Genomic DNA, 20679 nt, shown 5'->3' with positions numbered 1-20679 from the left:
CCATAGGAAGGGCGTGATTGCACTGGAGGAAGTGCAAAGGAGATTCACCAGAATGGTGCTCAGTTTGCAACAATATATCTGGGCAGAGGGAGGGTGGATAAGTTCGGAGTGACTTATCTAGAGCAGGTGTATAAGTTATAAGGGGCATGGACAGTGTGAATCCAAAGCAGTTGTTTCTCTCAGTCCAAGTGTCAGGACCAAGTTTTCATTATCTTAAGCTAAAGGCAGAAGGTTTAGAGTGAACATGAGTGAAATTCGTTTCGTCCACAGAAATGCACTGTCTGGGAGGGTGTTTGAGATGGCAAAACATACCCACTTTTACAATTACTTGGATGAGCGTTTGAAATGTCATAACATGCAAGTCAAGTGGTGGAAAGTGGGATTAATGTAGATTTAGGATCATTTTGGTGGAATGAACACGACTGGTCGCAGGGTCACTTGCATTATGTATCATTCTGTCATTCTGGATTCTGAAGTCAATGGTCTAAATAATTTTCTGTCAAGTTTTGCATTTATTTTGCGAACTATATCACTTAGTACACGTTCCAGCTGTTGTGGTTTCTATCAGCTTCAGGTTCTGATTGAGAGTGCTCATTCACAGATAGAATTTCCCTAATGTGTTGTAAAATTGGATTAACAAGGAAAATAGGGATACAACAATATGTAGGAGAACAGTTCTTAAAAAGCTTCACCGCACGAACTTTTGAATGACTGTAAAGCCTGATCAAAATGAATGCCGTCACTGAAAAGAATATCGAAAAATATTTTGGTATTGCTGGGATGAACTGCATATGATTTTATACAAGCATTGAAGTTTGAAGAAGATTTACAATTAATATTTGTGATCTAACAGGAACAGATTAATCTAGTCTTTGGGGTATTTCAATTACAGGCTTAAATCTTAATGACATCACAAATTTAAAATAAACCTTCTGTCACAAATTGTTTGTTCAAAATGTTGGATAAAAATTCAATGTTTCCCAGTGGGCCACCACATGATATAAAATATTATCTTTTGATCTGTGTCAGCGCCAGGTAATTCTCCAATTCAGATAGACTCTCAGCAGCAGGACATCAGAGGCTATTTCACAAACAGCAAAATGTATGTTCCAAGGATAATGATCGAAAAACTATACTATACCGTCTTTGCCACTTTTGGTATTCCTGGTAAGTCTTGAAACAATTCAGTTTTACAATTCTTTGCATTAAATCATACTTATTTCCACTCTATGATTAATAGTTATTTCCTTTCCATTTTGCATGGCAAATACCGATGGCAGATGACAATATCCCCAGTTTCTGATTTTAAAGTGAATAGTTTATTGATTAGGAGGCTCCTCAGTAATTTGCAGCATTGCCTGTTTCTCTGTACCGCGCAGAATGGGTTGGCACTGAGGCCACACTGATGGAGTTTGAATGAGCACCGGCCCTGGCTGGTCGAGAGAGTGTTGAGGAAGACCGATCTCTCTCCGTGGTAGTTCAAACCCTACTATCAGTTAGATGGTTCTTGTAACGACCGGATCTTAGGAACCTCTGAGTAAGGTGTTTCGAATTCCTTGATGCAAAGGTATTTTGTTGGTGGATCTCTATCAGGTATTTTGTTCGAAATGGGAGAGCAGATGCCAGGTGGGCAATGTTTGGTTTGAGAAGGTCATTACAAAATAATAAGTGAGTGTCAGCACAGATGGCTTTGAACATCTTGTGTGTTTTCATCAATCAGTGGGTGTGTGGGGCCATGATATATGTGTGGACAGATTGCTGGGAGGGGTGTTGAGCACAGGGTTCCAAATATGATGAGTATGTCGTGATTGCTTGTTTCCACAAAAGACATGTGAGTAGTGTTATTTGTAAAAGGTTGCACAGTACTGTAGGGAGGAGTCGAATTTGAAAAATAATGAGGTCTTGAATTTGGTGGCAACAGCAATCCAACAGTGGAGAAACAGGTTTGTCAAACAAGATATTTCCCAACTTTCCCTTTGTTGTTTTATATTTCGATGTTCCCCAAACGATACCGGTCTATACGAATGGCATATAAGAGAATTTGATTGGGATTGTTACTCAGTATTTGGATCTGAATTTACGTTTATATTTATTGTTATTATTATTATCGTCGCTGTTATTTTTCTTGTTCTGCAATTTTGGAGATGAACATCCTGGATATAATTTAGACCAAATCACTGTGAAACCGTCGTGTTAAACGTTGGACTGCAGGTCTCCGTCAATTTTGAGAAATTCCTGTTATTGCACCCCATTCAGAGGACTAAATTCTTTGGTGATTGTGTGGAACAACAGATTTTCCATGACGGAAGAGAAGTCGGTTTGGGGTGACTGAAGTACAATTTAAGATATTTCATAATATTTTACTGCTCCAAGGTTCCAATAAGACTCAAGGATATCTGGCAAAACGGGGTAAAATTTAGCCCTGCTGCGTGTGTTCATGTTCCGAATTGAGGTGATCGGTGAGTTGGACAACGTATCAGGATCACCAATTGATTTCTAATCCATCAGCAGCGCACTGCTAAAATAATATGTACCGTTTGTCGACCCTGCATTGAATTACGCTCTTTGCCACATGGTGTGGGGAATTAATGCGATTTTCATGTGGCGTATATGTCCAAGCAGTGATTTTGATTAACACCACACAGACAAATTTATATAGAGATATGAATGCCAACACTTATAATTGCTTTGCTATATCGATGTAGTTCAAGATCTTGTTGGCCGATTTGAGCCAATCTACTTTTTAATAACGTCATATGTTCCTTGTTCTCAGAATGATTGGAAAGCAGAGGTGAGTAGGAATGACGACTCACCTGTGTTTACTATGTGGGAACTGGTTTATGACGAAACCTGTGCTGGGTGTGGATGACCATTCTGGGCATTGACCCCACGCAGGTCAGTTCATCATGTTCAGCTCCTTCTGCTTCGATGAAATGATTCATATTTTTCGAATCACTGTTTAAAGTGAGGTGATTTATTGTAGATCACATTTAGGTGCTGAGCTATCCCAGAATGCTTTGAGGCAATTGAGGGGTAGAGATTATCTTGATGGTGAGAGTGAAGTAAGAATACAGGGACCTGCTGTTTTGTCCAAATGGCATGGTTGCCACATCAACTGTGCTTGCTGGGATATATCTGGCACAGCATTTGTTACATCACGGGAGAGCATTAGGCAATTTGATGCTATAATGACCTGTCTTCTTACATTCCAAAATGGTTGAAGGAAAATGGAGACTTGTTAGTCAAATAAATTTTATTTCGTACCTAATAAGCCTCTGCAAGTTGCAGAGAACACAGATTACTATCATAATGCAAGAGGTTAGTACAACACATTAGACTGAGAGTTCTGGGGCAAAAGCATTCTGCCATGGAGTCTTAGAGTATAATCGTGTCTTGAAGTCTGGTCTTTCCTTCCCCAGAGCATCTTACACCTTGACATGGAGTGCTGTCTGAATGCTGATCCACCGATATGAATAATGGTTATATTTATCCCTTCACTTAATGGGCACTGGACTGGGGCGGAATGAGTTGTTCATGTGTGATATTAGCGTTTGCGGTTAATATTTCCGTACCATTTCTGTCGTGTAACTTCTCAATTGAAATAAAAAAAACCTTTTGTCTGCAGCTTTCAGGCCCTCTATATTATCCCGCGATCTCCAGGAATGACTCTATTTGAATTGCTTACCGATTGTGTCATTGTACTGAACAAGAATCACGAACTTCAGCCCAGATGCTCTGGCTCCAGTGACCACATGGTACTAAGAGGATATTCCATTGTTTTTTGCACTGCGTGTGGGTAACCGCTCAAATAGAAACTTATGAGACAGTATTCTTGCTTTTCTGTGGAGATCTGTAAATGTAGCATTGTCGTAAGTGTGGAGCATTGAGAGGAGACTACCTGTGACTCTAATTGTAAGTTTTGCTAAGAATATCTTTTACTGTAGACCTATATTGGATGTGGGTCAATGAATTGACACCCAATTCCAGTGACAGAGTTACTGCAAAGGTAACTATGACCATAAGAATATGAAAGAGTGAGTGCTTCGTTTGGATGACCTTTCTCATTTCTGTACTATCCAGTGATGAAGTTCTCAATGCAGTTTGTAAATATACAATGGTTTGCTAATAGGAAAATAGTCGCAACTGGTTAATTATCTTTGATGCTAAGTTTACAAAGTGAAATGTCCCATTGAAGATAAAGAGATGCAATGTTTTCCGAGACCAACAACGGTCATTCAACAAAATGCCATGAAGACATATCATGTTGATTCAGCAATGTTTTTGATGCTGATTAATCTTCTAGCAAGATTAGGACAAGTTGAGCTCTATGTCTACACTAATGTCTTATCTGAACATTAATAAGTATGGATATAGAGTTGAAAATGGTGTCATGACATGCCATCTGTATTTGGTTAGAATAAGATTAACAATTGTTAAATCTGCAATTCATAATCTGCCTGCAGTCAATTGTTCAGCGATCGCTGCCCTACACTTTGTGATGTGTGGATTCCTTAGGAGGAAGAGCTTTCGATGAGAACTGGGTGCATCAATCAGTTTTAAGGCAACACATAAAAATAAAAATACGAATATCAATAGAAAAAAGTCTGTTTCAACAAATAACTAAATTCAGTAGCTGCAATATTACAGCTATATCTAATCAATGACTGTAAGTGCATCACATCGAATTAAGCCTTTCCATTTACGAAGTGTTCTAATCCTGAATGAGCATTTCACATTAATGAACCTCAGTTGCAGTCTCCATCATTAGTGGAAATATCATTTCCGTAATTTCATCACAAAGCACTGTGTATTCTCTACCCATCTGCCATAATCCATGCCACTTCACAGCTTACAAATCCAATTTCCTGATTTATAAGCATTTCTCTTCTTTTAGCGTCATAATGGCAAACATTCCGACGCTCTGGAGCTCAAACTCTGTCACTTGCTTGTTGTGTTTTCGACGATGACCTCTGACCTTCCCAATATTCACATGTTAAATCTGTCTTGCACCACACTTCGGACTGTTTGCCTTGCATTCACAGTAGGATTGGCTTTCTGTTTATCTATCAATTGAGCCTATTTTTACAATTAAATTTTAATTCCTGAAAAATGATTCAATTCTTTCACATACAAATCACAAATAGTGATTCACAATAAGGCAGCCCTCAAAAAAAAACCAAAGAACTCAATGAGATTAAATTCTGCTAATCTCATTCCACCTGGTTTCATTTTGACCACAGGTGAAAATGGTTTCAGCTGTTGGAATGCAATCATCTCAACTGTCGAACATCGCTGCAGCAACTATTCAGGGTCATATACTGGGCCCCAAAATCTGTATCTGCCTCAGCAATGCATTTCCTTCCACCATCATTTCCAAATAAAAGATATTTTCTTGTGATTGCACAATGGTTAGCACCATGTATGATGCATTAGGTAAGGAAGAGGTCTGTGCCAATATACAGTAAGATAAAATTTCGTTTAGTCTGATAAGTGACAAGCTTTGGCTTCAAAACGAAATGCAGAAATTTTGCAATCCACATATATGTTGGGTGTCTCCCATTCTTTGCTTAACTGATCCAAATTGTCTTTGTGGTGGATGGTGTGGTCATATGGGAAACCCCAGCCAGTCTGTGTAGTCTATGAAACATATTAAATCAACCACTGCCGACACCACAAAAAAGCATGATCGTGTTTTCATGAGCAATCCGCTGATCATGTTCTACACTATGTCTTTTACAAGTGCAAATGATCCATTTAGAACGTGTTTTCTGTTATGTGGTTCAGATCCTTTAACTTTATATTACAAGGTACAACAATCATCTTTGTGTGGTTACATCCAGTCTGCATGAATAATGCTCCATCAGCAACTTGAAATCTCTTCTTGTCCTTTCTCTTACAGTTAGTCTCGTGGTGATTGTAATTTTAGCTCGGGGCAAATGTGGTCTTTCCACATGCAGCACCATCTACCTGGTGGCCATGGCAATTTCTGACCTCCTGTTCATTGTTTTTTATGTCGTACTTATCCGATTTCAACAATTTTATTATCCACGGTGTTTCCTGAGCATCACTTCGGTTTGCAGTCTTATCAATGTCATCCATCACCTGACCATTGACTGTTCTGTCTGGTTCACTGTTGCCTTTTCTTTCGATCGATTTGTCGCCATTTGTTTTCATCAGATGAAAACTACATACTGCACAAAGAAAACTGCAATGAGAGTTCTAGCAATCATCTGTATTTTCTTTTCTTTAAAGAACATTCCCACGTACTTTCGATTTAAACCTGGAACGATTATCAACAACATTCAATGGTACTGTCATGTCTGGTCCAGTTATTATTACGACCGTCGGTGGATAAGTTTCAGATATTTTGAACAATTTTTAACACCAATGTTCCCATTCATTTTTATTCTCTTTCTCAACGTTCTGACTGTCAGACACATCTTCCAGGCTATTAAGGTGCGTGAGGGATTCGGGAATCAGAGAAAAATAGAGAACGATCCAGAGGTAGAGAGCAGAAAGAAGTCTGTGATTTTACTTTTTGCCATATCTGCCAGCTTCATACTCCTCTGGTTGGGCTGTATTTTATATTACTTTAATGCTGGTTATTCATTGGATTATGCTGTTTATCGTCTCTTTGAACTAATTGTATTTATGCTGCGGAACTTAAGCTGCTGCACAAATGCATTTATTTATGTGGTGACACAGAAAAAGTTCAGAGACCAGATAAAGTATGCTGCTAAATATCCAGTTATAAAAATAATTCAATTAACGAATAAATCCAGGTAAATGAGAAACAAGATTAGATGCAGCAAATAATGGAACGAGGAGTCTACGTGAGGAAACGGCTAAAAGGATAAAAAGGAGTCGAAACACGGCAATACTCCTTTTTTAATGGGCAAGGAATGACTCCTGCTGTTTTCCTGCATCTGTTCGCTCCATCCAGCTGAGGTTATCCACAGTTGTGTGTTTATTTTTAAACGAAAGCTTGCAAGAAAGTAAACAATCTGAACTAAAATAAAATAGCCAAACAGGCAATGTGTAACCACATGGAGCAGCTGTGCGTTCAATATTTAGGGAGAATGAACTTGCAATGCAGCTTGCTCAGCATCACAGCAACAAATTCCCTGTCTACACCACCGGTAGTAGCAGTGCGTACCATAGACAAGATACACAGCAAAATTCCATACAAAACAATTTCTGAACACACAGCACTCTTATCTGGAATGCAAAGCTCAGCAGATAAATAGGAAAACCACCAGTTGAAAATTTCACATCAAACCACTCACCAACCTAGCTTGAACAAACATTTGGTTCTAAAAGGTGCCAATGTTTGAAAATCCTGGTACTCCTTCCTTTACATCACTTTGTATTTCACTGCACAAAATGGAATCCAGCCGTTCAAGAAGGCAACTCCCCACCGCTTCCTCCAGACCTGCTACGTATGGGGAACAAAAGCCAGCAGACAGCCAGAAATGCCAAAACATCATGAATAAATTATAAAAGAATTTCACTATTTGCTGCCAAGATTGCATGCCATGTGTCCGTATCCTCAGTTATCAGAAAATTGAGAAACGATTCCATTGAAATATATAAGATTCTGAACGACAGAGGCTTGATAGGGGAGATGCTGAGAAATTATTCCCGCACGTGTGCCAATCTTAAACACGTGGACGCAATCTCAAGATAAGGAAAAGCTTATTTGGAATGAGAGGAGGTGACGCCTTTTTCCTCAAATCATCTCAGAGTCTTTGATATTTGATATCGCTGAGGATGTCGGTGCTCCCTCACTTAGTTCATTTCAGACTGAAAGCAACAACTTCCTGGTACCTCAAAGCGTCATGGGAAATGGGGAGGACGCTGGATTTGAAGTCTGAAATCAGCCACAATCATATTGACTGATGGAACAGATCGAATAAACGCATCTTCTCCCGCTCGTTTCCTGGGCTCTTGTGTTCCTTGCTGAACCAGTCAGCAATCTGTTTAGATTTGTTTCCATGAAATCTTTGTCATTTAAAGTTTGCAGCTTCCACCCTATAACAGACCATTTCATTTCTTCTTCAGCACCACTCCTGTTCCAATTGCTAAAAAAACTTTTCTAACTTCCATTAGTTCTGCTGAAATACCCCATAAAACAATGATTATTGTCTCCCTTGCTCATTTCCATCACACAATTCCCCGCTCTCTCTGGATGCTGCCCCACCTTGTTAGTTTTCTCAACATGGCCTTATCAGAGGCAATGGTTCCAACTTTCACTCTTTCTGTGACAGGATGCATTCTCCAGATCAACTCCTTAATATTCTGTTCCTTCATAGATCACATTGGTGCAATAAAGGAATATATGAGAGACGTTGTTATCACAAAACACATTTTATGGTACATGCCTTCCAGGGGGGAAAAGACCAAAATAATGACTCAACGTACTTTAGCGCCTAGGTTCATGCCATCTCCTGGTAGAGACTTAGTGTATCTGCAGTCTACAGGCAGACCTGCAAAAAAGAAGTAGAAAAACGGATGAATGCACCTTCAGCATGCATTGCAACCCTCTCCACGGACGACAGGCTATATAATATGAAAGGGCAAAATAGCTGTGTGGACGTTATTTGGAAGTGGGTGCACCAGTACAATCGTTGTAGGTGGGCTTCTCACTTGCCTTACCCACACCACATACGTCTTCCTCTGAAGAACCCCGAGGGAATTAGAAATGGTCAATCCTAACAGAAACCGGTCCATGGAATAGTACTATTAAACATAGGTGAGAGGTATTGGCCCGGTTCCGAGCTTCCTCCTCCGCCAAATACGAGCCACGCGACTTCTGGCTGAAGAACGGCTCAGGTTCCACTAGGGATCTTCCTACCCCACAGTATCAACGTCGATTTCTCTGGTTTCCTACTCTCACTCCCCTCACTGAATTCCAGGTTCAACCCTGCAACTCAGCACTACCCTGTAGAACTGTGCCACTAATCCATCTTCCATCCAACATATCCGATCCAATCTTTGCTCCGACCTATTGACATCACTTCCAGCTCCATCTTCCTATTGCCTTCCAAGATACTTTACCCTTAGCTCCCCAATCCCCTCCCATTTGCCTTTAAGTTCCGTTCTCCATCCTCACATTCCGACTGAAGGACTTCCGCCCGAAACGTCGAATGCGTTGCTTCTTGGATGCTACTTCACCTGCAGTGCTTTTCCAGCTTCAATGTTTTGACAAAGGTGAGTTGTCAAATGATACCGTAAAGCATTCCAACGTCAGAACATTTCTCGTTCGATTGAACCAAATGTATTACATGTTAACCAATGCCGTGATGTACAAACCATTTGATACCACTGGGGCCACCAAATGTGGGGAATGCCAAAATCTCACTCGACACCAGAAGGATGACGCTGTCACAAGGGTCAATGCGATGCCGTTCCTTGTGAATTTTTATTGAACGTACAGGGTATGAATGAGAACGGGCAGAGGGTGAGACAAATCATGAAAGAATTAACTATTTAAAGTGAGAAAACTCTCAAAAACCAGGCAGGGCTAGTTCAGAAAGTTATGGAGATACAGTTCGAGGGGCTGTTGGCAATGGAGGCACGTGCTAAAACAATTAATCATTTTATCGACAGGGAATGAGAGGGTACTAAAGATATACACTACCCCATCATATACCTCAATTTCTGCTTCAGACCCCAACATTAGTATTACTCAAGCTCGAAAGATGCACATCAAACAAGGTGAGCGAAAATTGCTCGTGGTATCTGACATGTGTCATGACAATTTCATGGATTATGAAGCGATCAGATAAAACCCTATTCTAGGTTAAAACAATGACTGCAGATGCTGGAAACCAGATTCTGGATTAGTGGTGCTGGAAAAGCACAGCAGTTCAGGCAGCGTCCGATGAGCTGTAAAATCGACGTTTCGGGCAAAAGCCCTTCATCAAGAATACAGGCAGAGTGCCTGAAGGTGGAGAGATAAATGAGTGGAGGGTGGCTGTGAGGAGAATGTAGCATAGAGTACAATAGGTGGGTGGGGGAGGGGATGAACGTGATCGCTCAGGGAGGAGGGTGGAGTGGATAGGTGGAAAAGAAGATTGTCAGATAGGACAAGTCATGGGGACAGTGCAGAGCTGGAAGTTTGGAACTGGGGTGAGGTGGGGAAGCGGATATGAGGAAACTGTTGAAGTCCACATTGATGCCTTGGCGTTGAAGTGTTCCGGTTCTGCAGGGATCGGTTATGGAACCTCTGCTTTTTGTGAGTTTTACAAATGGCTTGGACGAGGAAGTGGAAGCGTAAGTTAGTAAGTTATCAGATGACATGAGTGGTGGTGAAATTGTGGATAGTGTGGAGATTTGTTTTCGGTAGCCACGGGATATTGACAGGATGCAGAACCGAGAAGATAAGTGGCAGATGCATTTCAATCTGGAATAGTATGAATTCATTCACTTTCGACGATAAAATCTGAACACGGAATACAGGATTGAAAGGATGATTCTTGGCAGTGAGGAGGAAAACAGGGCTCTTGGTATCCATGTCCACAGATCCTTAAAAATTGCCACCAAATTTGGTAGGGCTGTTGAGAAGACGTATCGTTTGTTGACTTTTATTTGCAGGGGGATTGAGGTTTCTAACCGCGAGGTTATGTTGCAGCTCTATAGATTCCAGGCTAGATCGCACTTGGAATTTTGTTTTCACTTCTGGTCAGCTTATTATCAGAAAGATGTGGAAGCTTCAGAGTGGGTGCAAATGAGATTTGCCAGGATGCTGCCTGGACTGGAGGGAGGGTTTTATCAAGAAAGCTAGGGCTTTTTTCACTGGAGTGAAGAAAGATGAGAGCTGACTTGATCGAGGTGTACAAGATGTTGAGTGGCATAGATAGAGTGGATGACTCGTGTTTTTTTTTTCCATTATGGAAATGTGTATCACGAGGAGGCACAATTTTCAGGTAATTGGAGGAAGGTTTAGTGGAGATGTCAGAGGTAGATTCTTTTCTCAGAGTGGTGACTGTGTTGGATGCACTGCCAGCAGTGGTAGTCGAGTCAGATACATCAGGGCCAGTTTATCAACTCTTGGATCATCACGTGGAATTAAGTACAATGAAGGTTATGTGAGTTAGCCTGATCTTAGAGGAGGATAGAAGGTCAGTACGGCATCGAGGGCCGAATGGCTTATTTTGTACAACACGGTTATGTGTTGTGTCACTTACCGATCACACTGCAATATCGTTCCAGGGAATTAGAGATCCATTACAGCAGATAAAGACGTCACTTGGTTTGGCAGAGTGAAACAACATGGATGTGTTGCGAAAGCCAGCATTGAAACTGGTTCAGATCCTCAAAATAACAATGTCTGAACGGAAATATTTAATTCAGGTACATGGGCCAGACCATCACAAGCTGGCCTTCTTTCGGACATCATCGTCCTTCAAAGTAAATCTGTCAAGATTATCAGGCATGTCTATCGTTCAATAACTCCTGCTGCCTCTCCTGGGTTATTGAACCAAGTTTGGAATTAAAAAAAACAAAAGAACTGATGATGCTGTAAATCAGAAACAAGAACATAAGTTGCGGGGAAAGCTCAGTAGGTCTGACAACATCATAAATCTTCAGGTCTGAAGAACAATTACTGATTACGAAATGTTCACGCTGCTTTTTTCCCAACAGATTCTGGCAGAGCTGTTGAGTTTCACCAAGAATTTCTGTGTCGTCTTTCAGATCTCTGGTATCCGAAGTTCCTTGATAAAGTAGACCTGATGTTGAACAATCCAAGTGGATATTGCATCAGGTGATAGTCTATTTCATCCATTGAGGCACATGTGAAGGGTCATAGGATCATAAAATCCCCAAAACTGTGGAAATGGGTCTTTCATTCCATCAAGTCCACACCGACTCTCTGAACTGTATTCCGCCCAGTCTCAACCGTCATATCTTGTAACGCCATATTTTCCATGGGTAATCCATCAACCCTGCACATCCCTCAACATTATGGGCAAATTAGCGTGGCCAATCCACACAACCTGCACATCTTTGGACTGAAAGAGGAAACCGGAACACCCGGAGGTAACTCACATGGACACCGTAGAAAATGTGCAGACTCCATGCAATTAAATCAGTCTTAAATCAAAAACTAGGGATATGGGTAATTGGAAGGGTTTCGAGATGGAGAACACAAGATTAGACCACAGTGTGAATCATACGCTGAACAACCTAATTTCAGTGCTGTAAAACATCTAAAATATGATGACAGAATACAACAGGATCTTGACCAGATGGGCCAATGAGCAGAGAAGTCAAAGATGGAGTTTAATTCAGATAAATGCGAGGTGCTGCATTTTGGGAAAGCAAATCTTAGCAGGATACGCTTTATGGTAAGTTCCTAGAGAGTGTAGCAGAACAAAGAGACCTTGGTGTGCAGGTTCATAGCTCCTTGATAATGTAGTCGCAGGTAGATAGGATAGTGAAGAAGGTGTTGGTATAGTTCCTTCTATTGGTCAGAGTATTGCGGACAGGAGTTTGGAGGTCATGTTGCAGCTGCACGTTTCAAGCAACACATTTTCAGCTCTGATCTCCAGTATCTGCAGTCCTCAATTTCTCCCAGTTCCTTCCATGCATGTACCACCCTATGCGTGAAAAAGATGCCACTTAGGTCTCTTTTATATCTTTCCCCTCTCACCCTAAACCTATGCACTCTAGTTCTGGACTCCCCGACACCAGGGAAAAGACTTTGCCTATTGACCATATCCATGACCCTCATAATTTTGTGAAAAACTGTAAGGTCACCTCTCAGCCTCCAACGCTGCAGGGAAAACAGCCAAAACCTGTTCAGCCTCTCCTGGTAGCTCAGATCCTCCAAACCTCGCAACATCCTTGTAAATCTTTTCGGGACCCTTTCAAGTTTCACAACATCTTTCCGATAGGAAGGAGACCAGAATTTCACGCAATATTCCAACAGTGGCCTAACCAATGTCCTGAACAGCCGCAACATGACCTCCCAACTCCTGCACTCAATACTCTGACCAATAAAGGAAAGCATACCAAACACCTTTTTCATTATCCTATCGACCCGCGACTCCAATTTCAAAGAGCTATGAACCTGCACTCCAAGGTCTCTTTGTTCAACAACACTCCCTAGGACCTTACCATTAAGTATATAAGTCCTGCTAAGATTTGCTTTTCAGAATTGCAGAACCTCGCATTTCTTTGAACTAAACTCCATCTGCCACTTCTCAGCTCATCTGGTCCAGATCCTGTTGTAATCTGAAGTAACCCTCTTCGCTCTCCACTACACCTCTAATCTTGGTGTCATCTGCAAACTGACTAACTGTACCTCTTATGCTCGCATCCAAATCATTTATGTAACTGACAAAAAGTAGAGGGCCCAGCACCGATCCTTGTGGCCCTCCACTGGTCACAGGCCTCCAGTCTGAAAACCAACCCTCCACCGTCTCCCTCTGTATTCTGCTTTTGAGCCAGTTCTGTATCCAAATGGCTACTTCTCCCTGTATTCCATGAGATCTAAGTTTGCTAATCAGTCTTCCATGGGGAACCTTGTCGAACTGAAGTACATATAGATCACATCTACTGCTCTACCCTCATCAATCTTCTTTGTCACTTCTTCAAAAAAACTCAACCAAGTTTGTGAGAGATGATTTTCCACGCACAAAGCCATGTTGACTATCCCGATTCAGTCTTTGTCTTTCCAAACACATGTATATCCTGTCCCTCAGGATTCCCTCCAACAACTTGCCCGCCACCGAGGTCAGGCTAACTGGTATATAGTCCCCTGGCTTGTCTTTACCGCCCTTCTTAAACAGTGGCACTACGTTTTCCGCCACCTCACCTGTGACAATCGATGATACAAATATCTCAGCAAGAGGCCCAGCAATCACTTCTCTAACTTCCCACAGAGTTCCCGAGTACACCTGATCAGGTCGTGGGGAGTAAAATGCATGGAAAAAGGTTGCTTGTGCTTTCAGTTAAATCTGTGTATATCAATGAGTTGTATTGGAGAATGTATCCTCTCACAGAAAGAGAAACAGATAGATGTCATTCCCACTGAAATAAACACAGACCATATTGAGAAAACATCGAACGAAAGAGGATGGGACGCTGCAGAAGAATGGAATAAAATTAGAACGGTAATGAAGTCTGAGCAATCGGAATGGGCTGTTGCTGTAGTAAATCAGAGATCATTTTTTAGAGGGTGGAGACTGCAAAGACTTAATAACAATAGTCTCACGGACCTATATTGCAATGATTGGTCATGCGTTCATAATAGTAATGAAAGCTCAGGAAACTGGATCAGGAGGAGACTGTGCAGCCTGTTCAAACCATTTAGGCTACTCTGGCAGTAAATACAATTACTGTTGGTTTTATTTTTCGAATTCAGTTTCCTGTCCACTCCACATGCCCGCTGATTCTCTGTGAAACCGCCAAACTGTCTATTCCAATCCGAAATGTACTCAATGAGGAAACACCCATAGTCCTCAGTGATAGAGAATATTAAAGACCCAGTGTTGTCTCCTCATCTCAGTCAGAAATAATCTGTCACTTTCGCCGACGTTGTATCAATGAAACCGAAAGAACTGAAGCTGTTGTAAATAAGAGACAAAAACAAAACTTAGTGGAAAAGCTCAACATATCCAGCAGCATCTCTGATGACAAATGAAATGTAATGTTTCGTGTCTGGTGACCCTTCAATTACCAGACCTGAAACGTTAACTCTGATTTGTCATGAGAGAAGCTGCATGATCTGCTGAGTTTTTCCAGCACCTCACTAGATTGCGCCCTTGTATTTAAGATTACAAAATTCACAGGAACACGTTCTCAGCAGAGACACTACCAATTTTTGCCTCTTCACAATCTGTTGCATTCCAAAGAAATCGCCTTTCAGTTTCTAGAATATATTCAGAAACTCACCAAACGAGATATTTTTCCGAGGAAGGGTGGAGAGAGGCTTGATGTTGAATTGGCAACTGATGGTGTTCCTGTCTATCTGCTATGCCTTGCGTTCTGGACTATCGAGCCATAGATCTGGAAGCTGCTCTGTTAGGAAGCTTGGTGAATTTCTGCAGTACATTTTGAACAACACACAGCTGCTATAGACTGTTGTTGGTGGAGACAGGGGATGTTTCTGGCTGTGGTGCAGAGCACTACTGCTCTCCATCATCATCAATCCGTGACAAAAATGGACATCCACTGTTTACACGGATCTGCTGTATGAGTTTGTTAATTGTAAAAATGACCAATGAACGTTAAACATGTTCACCTCTTTCCCTGACACTTGGGGCATCACGCGACTGTTCTAGCTCCTTATCCTAATTTCACCTGTAAAAGTTGTGAATGAGATGATTGACATATGGTGCAATAGATGGGTAAATCAGGGAAGAATCGGCTAGTGCATACCTATCCTATATATTTCTGTGTGTCTGCACGTAGCTGTGAGTACTGATGTGTGTTCTCGTTCTGTGTCTGTGTCTCGGTGTTTCTTTCTATTTGATTCTCCGTGTCTGTGTAGGTATGTGTGAATATTAGTAGGTTTCAGTATGCGTATTAGTATGTGTCCTTTTGCTTGTGAGTATGTGTGTCTGTATCACTGCAATGGGCTCTCTGTTGTTCTGATGGTTGTATCAATTGAAGTGTCTGCCGACCCATTCTTCGGGTATTTCAAGTGTTATGGACTCGGGGAGACAACTCAAAACATTCTCGAGAAGGCAGGCTGGGACCTAACTCTGCAACTTGTTTTGGTAAGTTCACAGTGAAAATTACCCGGAGTAAGATAACTAGGTTGACTACTCGATTTTAAAAGAGTCAAAAACATCACAAAATTACACAATGAAACACAAAGAATACAATAAAGAACCCCTACAGAACTCAATGCATCCAACTAGATATAATTAGACTCTTCCGAATACGCACAAGAATCCAAATAAGCAAACTCCCTTAAAAACCTAGTATAAATGGGACACATACTTACAGGTTGAAGTTGAAGGGCAGAAAAGAGGGAGCGTTTCCATGGAGCTCCCTGTTGAACTTCCCACTTCAATCTGAACTAAACCTGCTCAGCTCAACTAGTTCGAGAGCTGATAATTCCCCTCTATTTAAACAGGTCTCTACTAAAGCATGAGCAATTTGACATGAAATCTCATCCATTTATATATAAATGAAAGGTCTCAAAAATCCTTTTTATTCCATTTATAAAACAGGCTGACCGAAAGTTGAGAAATGTGTTGCTGGAATTGCGCAGCCGGTCAGGCAGCATCAAATGAACAGGAGAATCGACGTTTCGGGCATAAGCCCTTCTTCAGGAATAAGGAGGGTGTGCCAAGAAGACTAAGATAAAAGGTAGGGAGGAGGGACTTGGGGAGGGGCATTGGAAATGAGATAGATGGATGGAGGTTAAGGTGAGGGTGATAGGCCGGAGATGGGGTGGGGGCGGAGAGGTCGGGAAGAAGATTGCAGGTCATGAAGGTGGTGCTGGGTCCGAGGGATGGGACTGAGCTAATGTGAGAGGAGGGAAAATGAGGAAGCTGGAGAAATCTGCATTCATCCCTTGTGGTTGGTGGGTTCCTAGGCGGAAGATGAGTCGCTCTTACTCCAGGCGTCGTGTTGCAATGGTCTGGCAATGGAGGAGACCAAGGACCTACATGTCCTTAGCGGAGTGGGAGGGGGAGTTAAAGTGTTCAGCCACAGGGCGGTTGGGTTGGCCCGTGCGGGTGTACCAGAGGTGTTCTCTGAAACGCTCCGCAAGTAGGCGGCCTGTATCCCCAATGTAGAGGAGGCCACACTGGGTGCAGCGGATGCAGTAAATGATGTGTATTGTGGCGCAGGTAAATTTGTGACGGATATGGAAGGATCCCTTGTGGCCTTGGACAGAAGTGAGGGGGAGGTGTGGGCGCAAGTTTTGCATTTCTTGCGGTTGCAGGGGAAGGTGCCAGCAGTGGAGGTAGGGTTGGTGGAGGGTGTGGACCTGACGAGGGAGAAGCGGAGGCATGGTCTTTCTGGAACGCTGATAGGGGAGGGGAAGGTAATATATCCTTGGCGGTGGGGTCTCTTTGGATGTGACGGAAATTGCGAAGGATGATACGATGTATCTGGAGGTTGGTAGGTTTGTAGGTGAGGACCAGTGGGGTTCTGTCCTGGTGGAGATTGGAAGGGCGGGGTTCAATGGCGGAGATGCGGGAAGTGGAGGAGATGTGGTGGAGAGCATCGTCAACCACGTCTGAGGGGAAATTGCGGTCTTTGAAGAAGGAGGCTATCTGGGTTGTTCAGGAATGGAACTGGTCTTCCTGGGAGCAGAGCGGTGGAGGCGAAGTGTCTGTAAGTCAGAAAACCCTTTTCTTTTACGAACAAGAGACTATCTTTGTGTCTCCTACCCCCTTAAAAATGAACTACCAATTCCAAAAGATGACTTCATTTGAAAACCTTCAAAACCCATTTTGTCGTCTAAATGCACACATACATTGTGCTAACTATAAACATGCAAACATGCATATCCGCATTGAAAGTCAAGGCAAGGCACTCCCACTCCATGTTTCATTTGCGTGTCGATAACGCATCTACAATTACACTTCTGCGACTTGTCACATGCACAATTGTGAAATCGAATGTTTGCAACAACAATAAATTCATCTAAACAGTCTGGAATCTTTGCCCTTAATTTTTTTCGAAAATATCAATGAGTTGCGATCAGTGCATACAATTGTGTCAGATGCATTGTTGATAAAATAAACACTGAAATTTTGTTATGCCAACAACAAGCTGAAATTCTCTTTTTCCACCGTTGAATGCTTTGTTGATGAACTTTCAACTTCTTGGAAAACCACGCGATGGGTCTCTTTATTCCCTTGTGATCCCCCTCCAGGAACACAGCCCCAACACCCACATTACTGTCATCGATAGCCAACTCGAAAGGCTTTTAGTGATCCGGTGTGGCTAATAATTGGCAGTGGTTAACACAGATCTCAGCTATCAAATGACTTGTGACAGTCCGCTGTCCACTGCTACTTCCTGCCCTTTTTAAACCATTTTGATGAGAGGAGTCGCCACACTGTTCAATTTCGGCACAAACGTTCGGTCAAATCCATTCAATCCCAGAAACTGTAGTACCGCTTTTTTTTTGTCGACGATGTGGGAGATTCCCAATTACTTTTGTTTTGTATGTCACGTGTTCACTTGTCCATGTCCGGTAACATGGCACAGGAAGATGACTTGAACTTTGTCAAATTCACCTTTAGCTAGGTTTACAAACCAAGCCTGCCTTCCCTAGTCGAATGAAGAAGTCTGACAGATGCTATAAATATTCGTTCCATGAGTGACTAAAATCACCACGTCATCAATATACAGCACAAAGTTGGGTAATTTCGCAGTGAGCTTATTAGTCACTCTCTGAAATGTGGCTGGAGCGTTGTACAAACCAAATGGCATGACGTTGATTTGATATCGTCCATTTGGCGTTACAAAAGCCAAAACTGCCTTTGTTCTCGCTGAAAGTGGTAGATGCCAGTAGCCTCTGAGCAAGTCCAACTTAGAAATGTAAGTTGCTTTATCCGCTTCTTTGACATAGTTCTCCAACCATGGATTTGGATATGCATCAGTTTTCGTAACGGCGTTGACTTTCGACAGTTCACACATTACCGTTGGGTAGCATCTGGCTTTGGCACCATGACTGTGGGTGAGCTCGAGTCACTATAACTCACTTCAATTATGAATCTTGGAGCAGGCGCTCTATATCCTTCTGAACCTATGCTAATTTTAGAGGGATATACCTATCAGCATGTTGTTTAATTGGAACAGCATCTCCTATAACTACATCATGCATAAGTAGATTAGTTCTTCTCAGTTTATTTCCGCATGTCACCCCATGTGAAAGTACTAACTATTTTAGGTAATTTTGATTTTCTTGTGGAAGGTAAGTCAATAATGTATCCCAATTTTTGATAACGTCCTCAATATCCAATATGATTTGAGGAATGTTCAATTCAGAATCCTCTGAACATGCTTCTTCCTTAAGTGCTGTAATCATTAACACCTTCACCTCTTGCTTTCCTTCCCGATCACAATGTCGTTTGAACATATTCACATGGCACACCCTGTGAGGTTTCTTCCTGTCTGGAGTCCTTATCAAGTAGTTCACCCCCTTCAATTTCTTATCAATTTAATAAGGTCAACAAAATATTGATTTTAAAGGCGACTTGTTACTGGAAATAACACAAATACCTTATCCCCAATTGCAATATCGAGCTTTTGTGATTACTCATCCGCATCTTGTTTCATTGTATGCCGTGGTACTTTCTAATGCTGTCTCGCCAACTCTCCAGCTCTGTTTTATCTTTCTCTACAGATAGTCCAAATGGGTGGTCTCTGAATGCCGATTTATCAATTTCTCCTGAATCAATTTTAACGGTTCAATTCGCGCTCAAAAATTAATTCAAATTGACTAAATTTGTTCGATTCTGTCGGTGCATCTCTGATCCCAAAAAGTACAAACTGAACTCCTGGGGAAATCTGATGTACACAGAGATCTGGGTGTTCAGGTCCATTGTTCCCTGAAGGTGGCAAAGCAGACTAGTAATCAAGAAGGCATAAAACATTCTTTCCCTTATTGGACGGGTATTGAGTAGAAGAGTTGTCACATTACAGATGCATAAGACTTTGGTTTGGGCACATTTGGAATATTGCTTAACTTTCTCTTCGCGCAACACCAAACGGATGTGGATACTTTGGCAACGATGCTGAGGAGTTTCACTAATGCGTTACCGAGTACGGAGGGCGCAAACTATGAAGAAAGTTTGATTAGATTAGGACTCCTTGCATTGGAAAGACGGAGGTTGAGGCGGGACCTAATTGAGGTCGACCAAACCCTGAGAGACATAGATAGTTTGGATATAAGAAGTTTTTTCATCGAGGGGTGAGTTAATTATTCGGGGTCACGAGATCAAATTCAGCGTGTAACTGGTAAGTGGAGATTTCATTGGAAAGTTCTGTACATAGTGATTGGTGGGTGCCTGGAGCACGGTGCCATCGGAGGTGTTAGAGGCGGGCACGTTTGCAGAACTTAAGATTTATCTCGACAAATACATGAATGGGCACAGAGCAAAGAATAAAGCCCTTGAGAAAATACGTGTCAGGTTTAGATAGAGGTACTGGTTCAGTGCAGACTTGGAGGGAAGAATATTGCAGACTGTTCCTATGCTGAATCTTCCTTTATTCTTTGTTCTTTCACCCCGTAGACTTATATGTCAATGTGCGTGAATGGGAGAGAGATCAAGTGTTTCATGTGTGTGTGAGTGCGAGTTTGCGTGAGAGAGTGCGTGTTTCCGTGTGTGCATGCTTCGTAAAGTGCGTGCGTGTGAGTACATGTGATGGAGTATATGCCTGTGAGAATGTGTGCGTGTGTGAGAAGGTGGTGATTTATGTATATTTGTATAGGAAACAGCGTGTGTAAGAGAGATGATCTGCGTGAGTGTGAGCGTATGTATGTGTGTGTGCGTGTGTGTGAGAGAGAGAGAGAAATAGTGTCGTTGGGTCACCCAGAATGTGACATGAACCCATGTTCCCCATTGAGGCCATCCTCATTGATTTCGAACTTGGCTGCCAGCCTCTGCTCGGTCCCTCTCATTGTTGCATCTCCCGAAATCCGCCCTAGAGGATGTTCCTAACCGCTGAAGTGTTCACCGACGGGGAAGAAACGCCCCT

At 42.0% G+C, this 20679-nt stretch overlaps 1 protein-coding gene across 1 annotated transcript; it reads left to right on the top strand.

Annotated features, from left to right (window-relative positions):
* The first annotated feature begins 1100 nt into the window (after positions 1-1100).
* Positions 1101-6786, top strand: LOC148135241 (putative G protein-coupled receptor 139). Its single transcript, XM_087985044.1, has 2 exons — positions 1101-1167; positions 5900-6786. The coding sequence occupies exons 1-2, from the start codon at positions 1101-1103 to the stop codon at positions 6784-6786; spliced, it is 954 nt and encodes a 317-aa protein (XP_087841170.1).
* The last annotated feature ends 13893 nt before the right edge of the window (positions 6787-20679 follow it).

Source organism: Chiloscyllium plagiosum, unplaced genomic scaffold (genome assembly GCF_037043375.1).
Source record: "Chiloscyllium plagiosum isolate Xiang-an unplaced genomic scaffold, Cpla_swu_hap1 HiC_scaffold_50, whole genome shotgun sequence".
In the NCBI taxonomy this organism is placed as follows: domain Eukaryota; kingdom Metazoa; phylum Chordata; class Chondrichthyes; order Orectolobiformes; family Hemiscylliidae; genus Chiloscyllium; species Chiloscyllium plagiosum.
The sequence above is the reverse complement of the archived record's forward strand: the minus strand, read 5'-3'. Positions and strand labels throughout refer to the sequence as shown.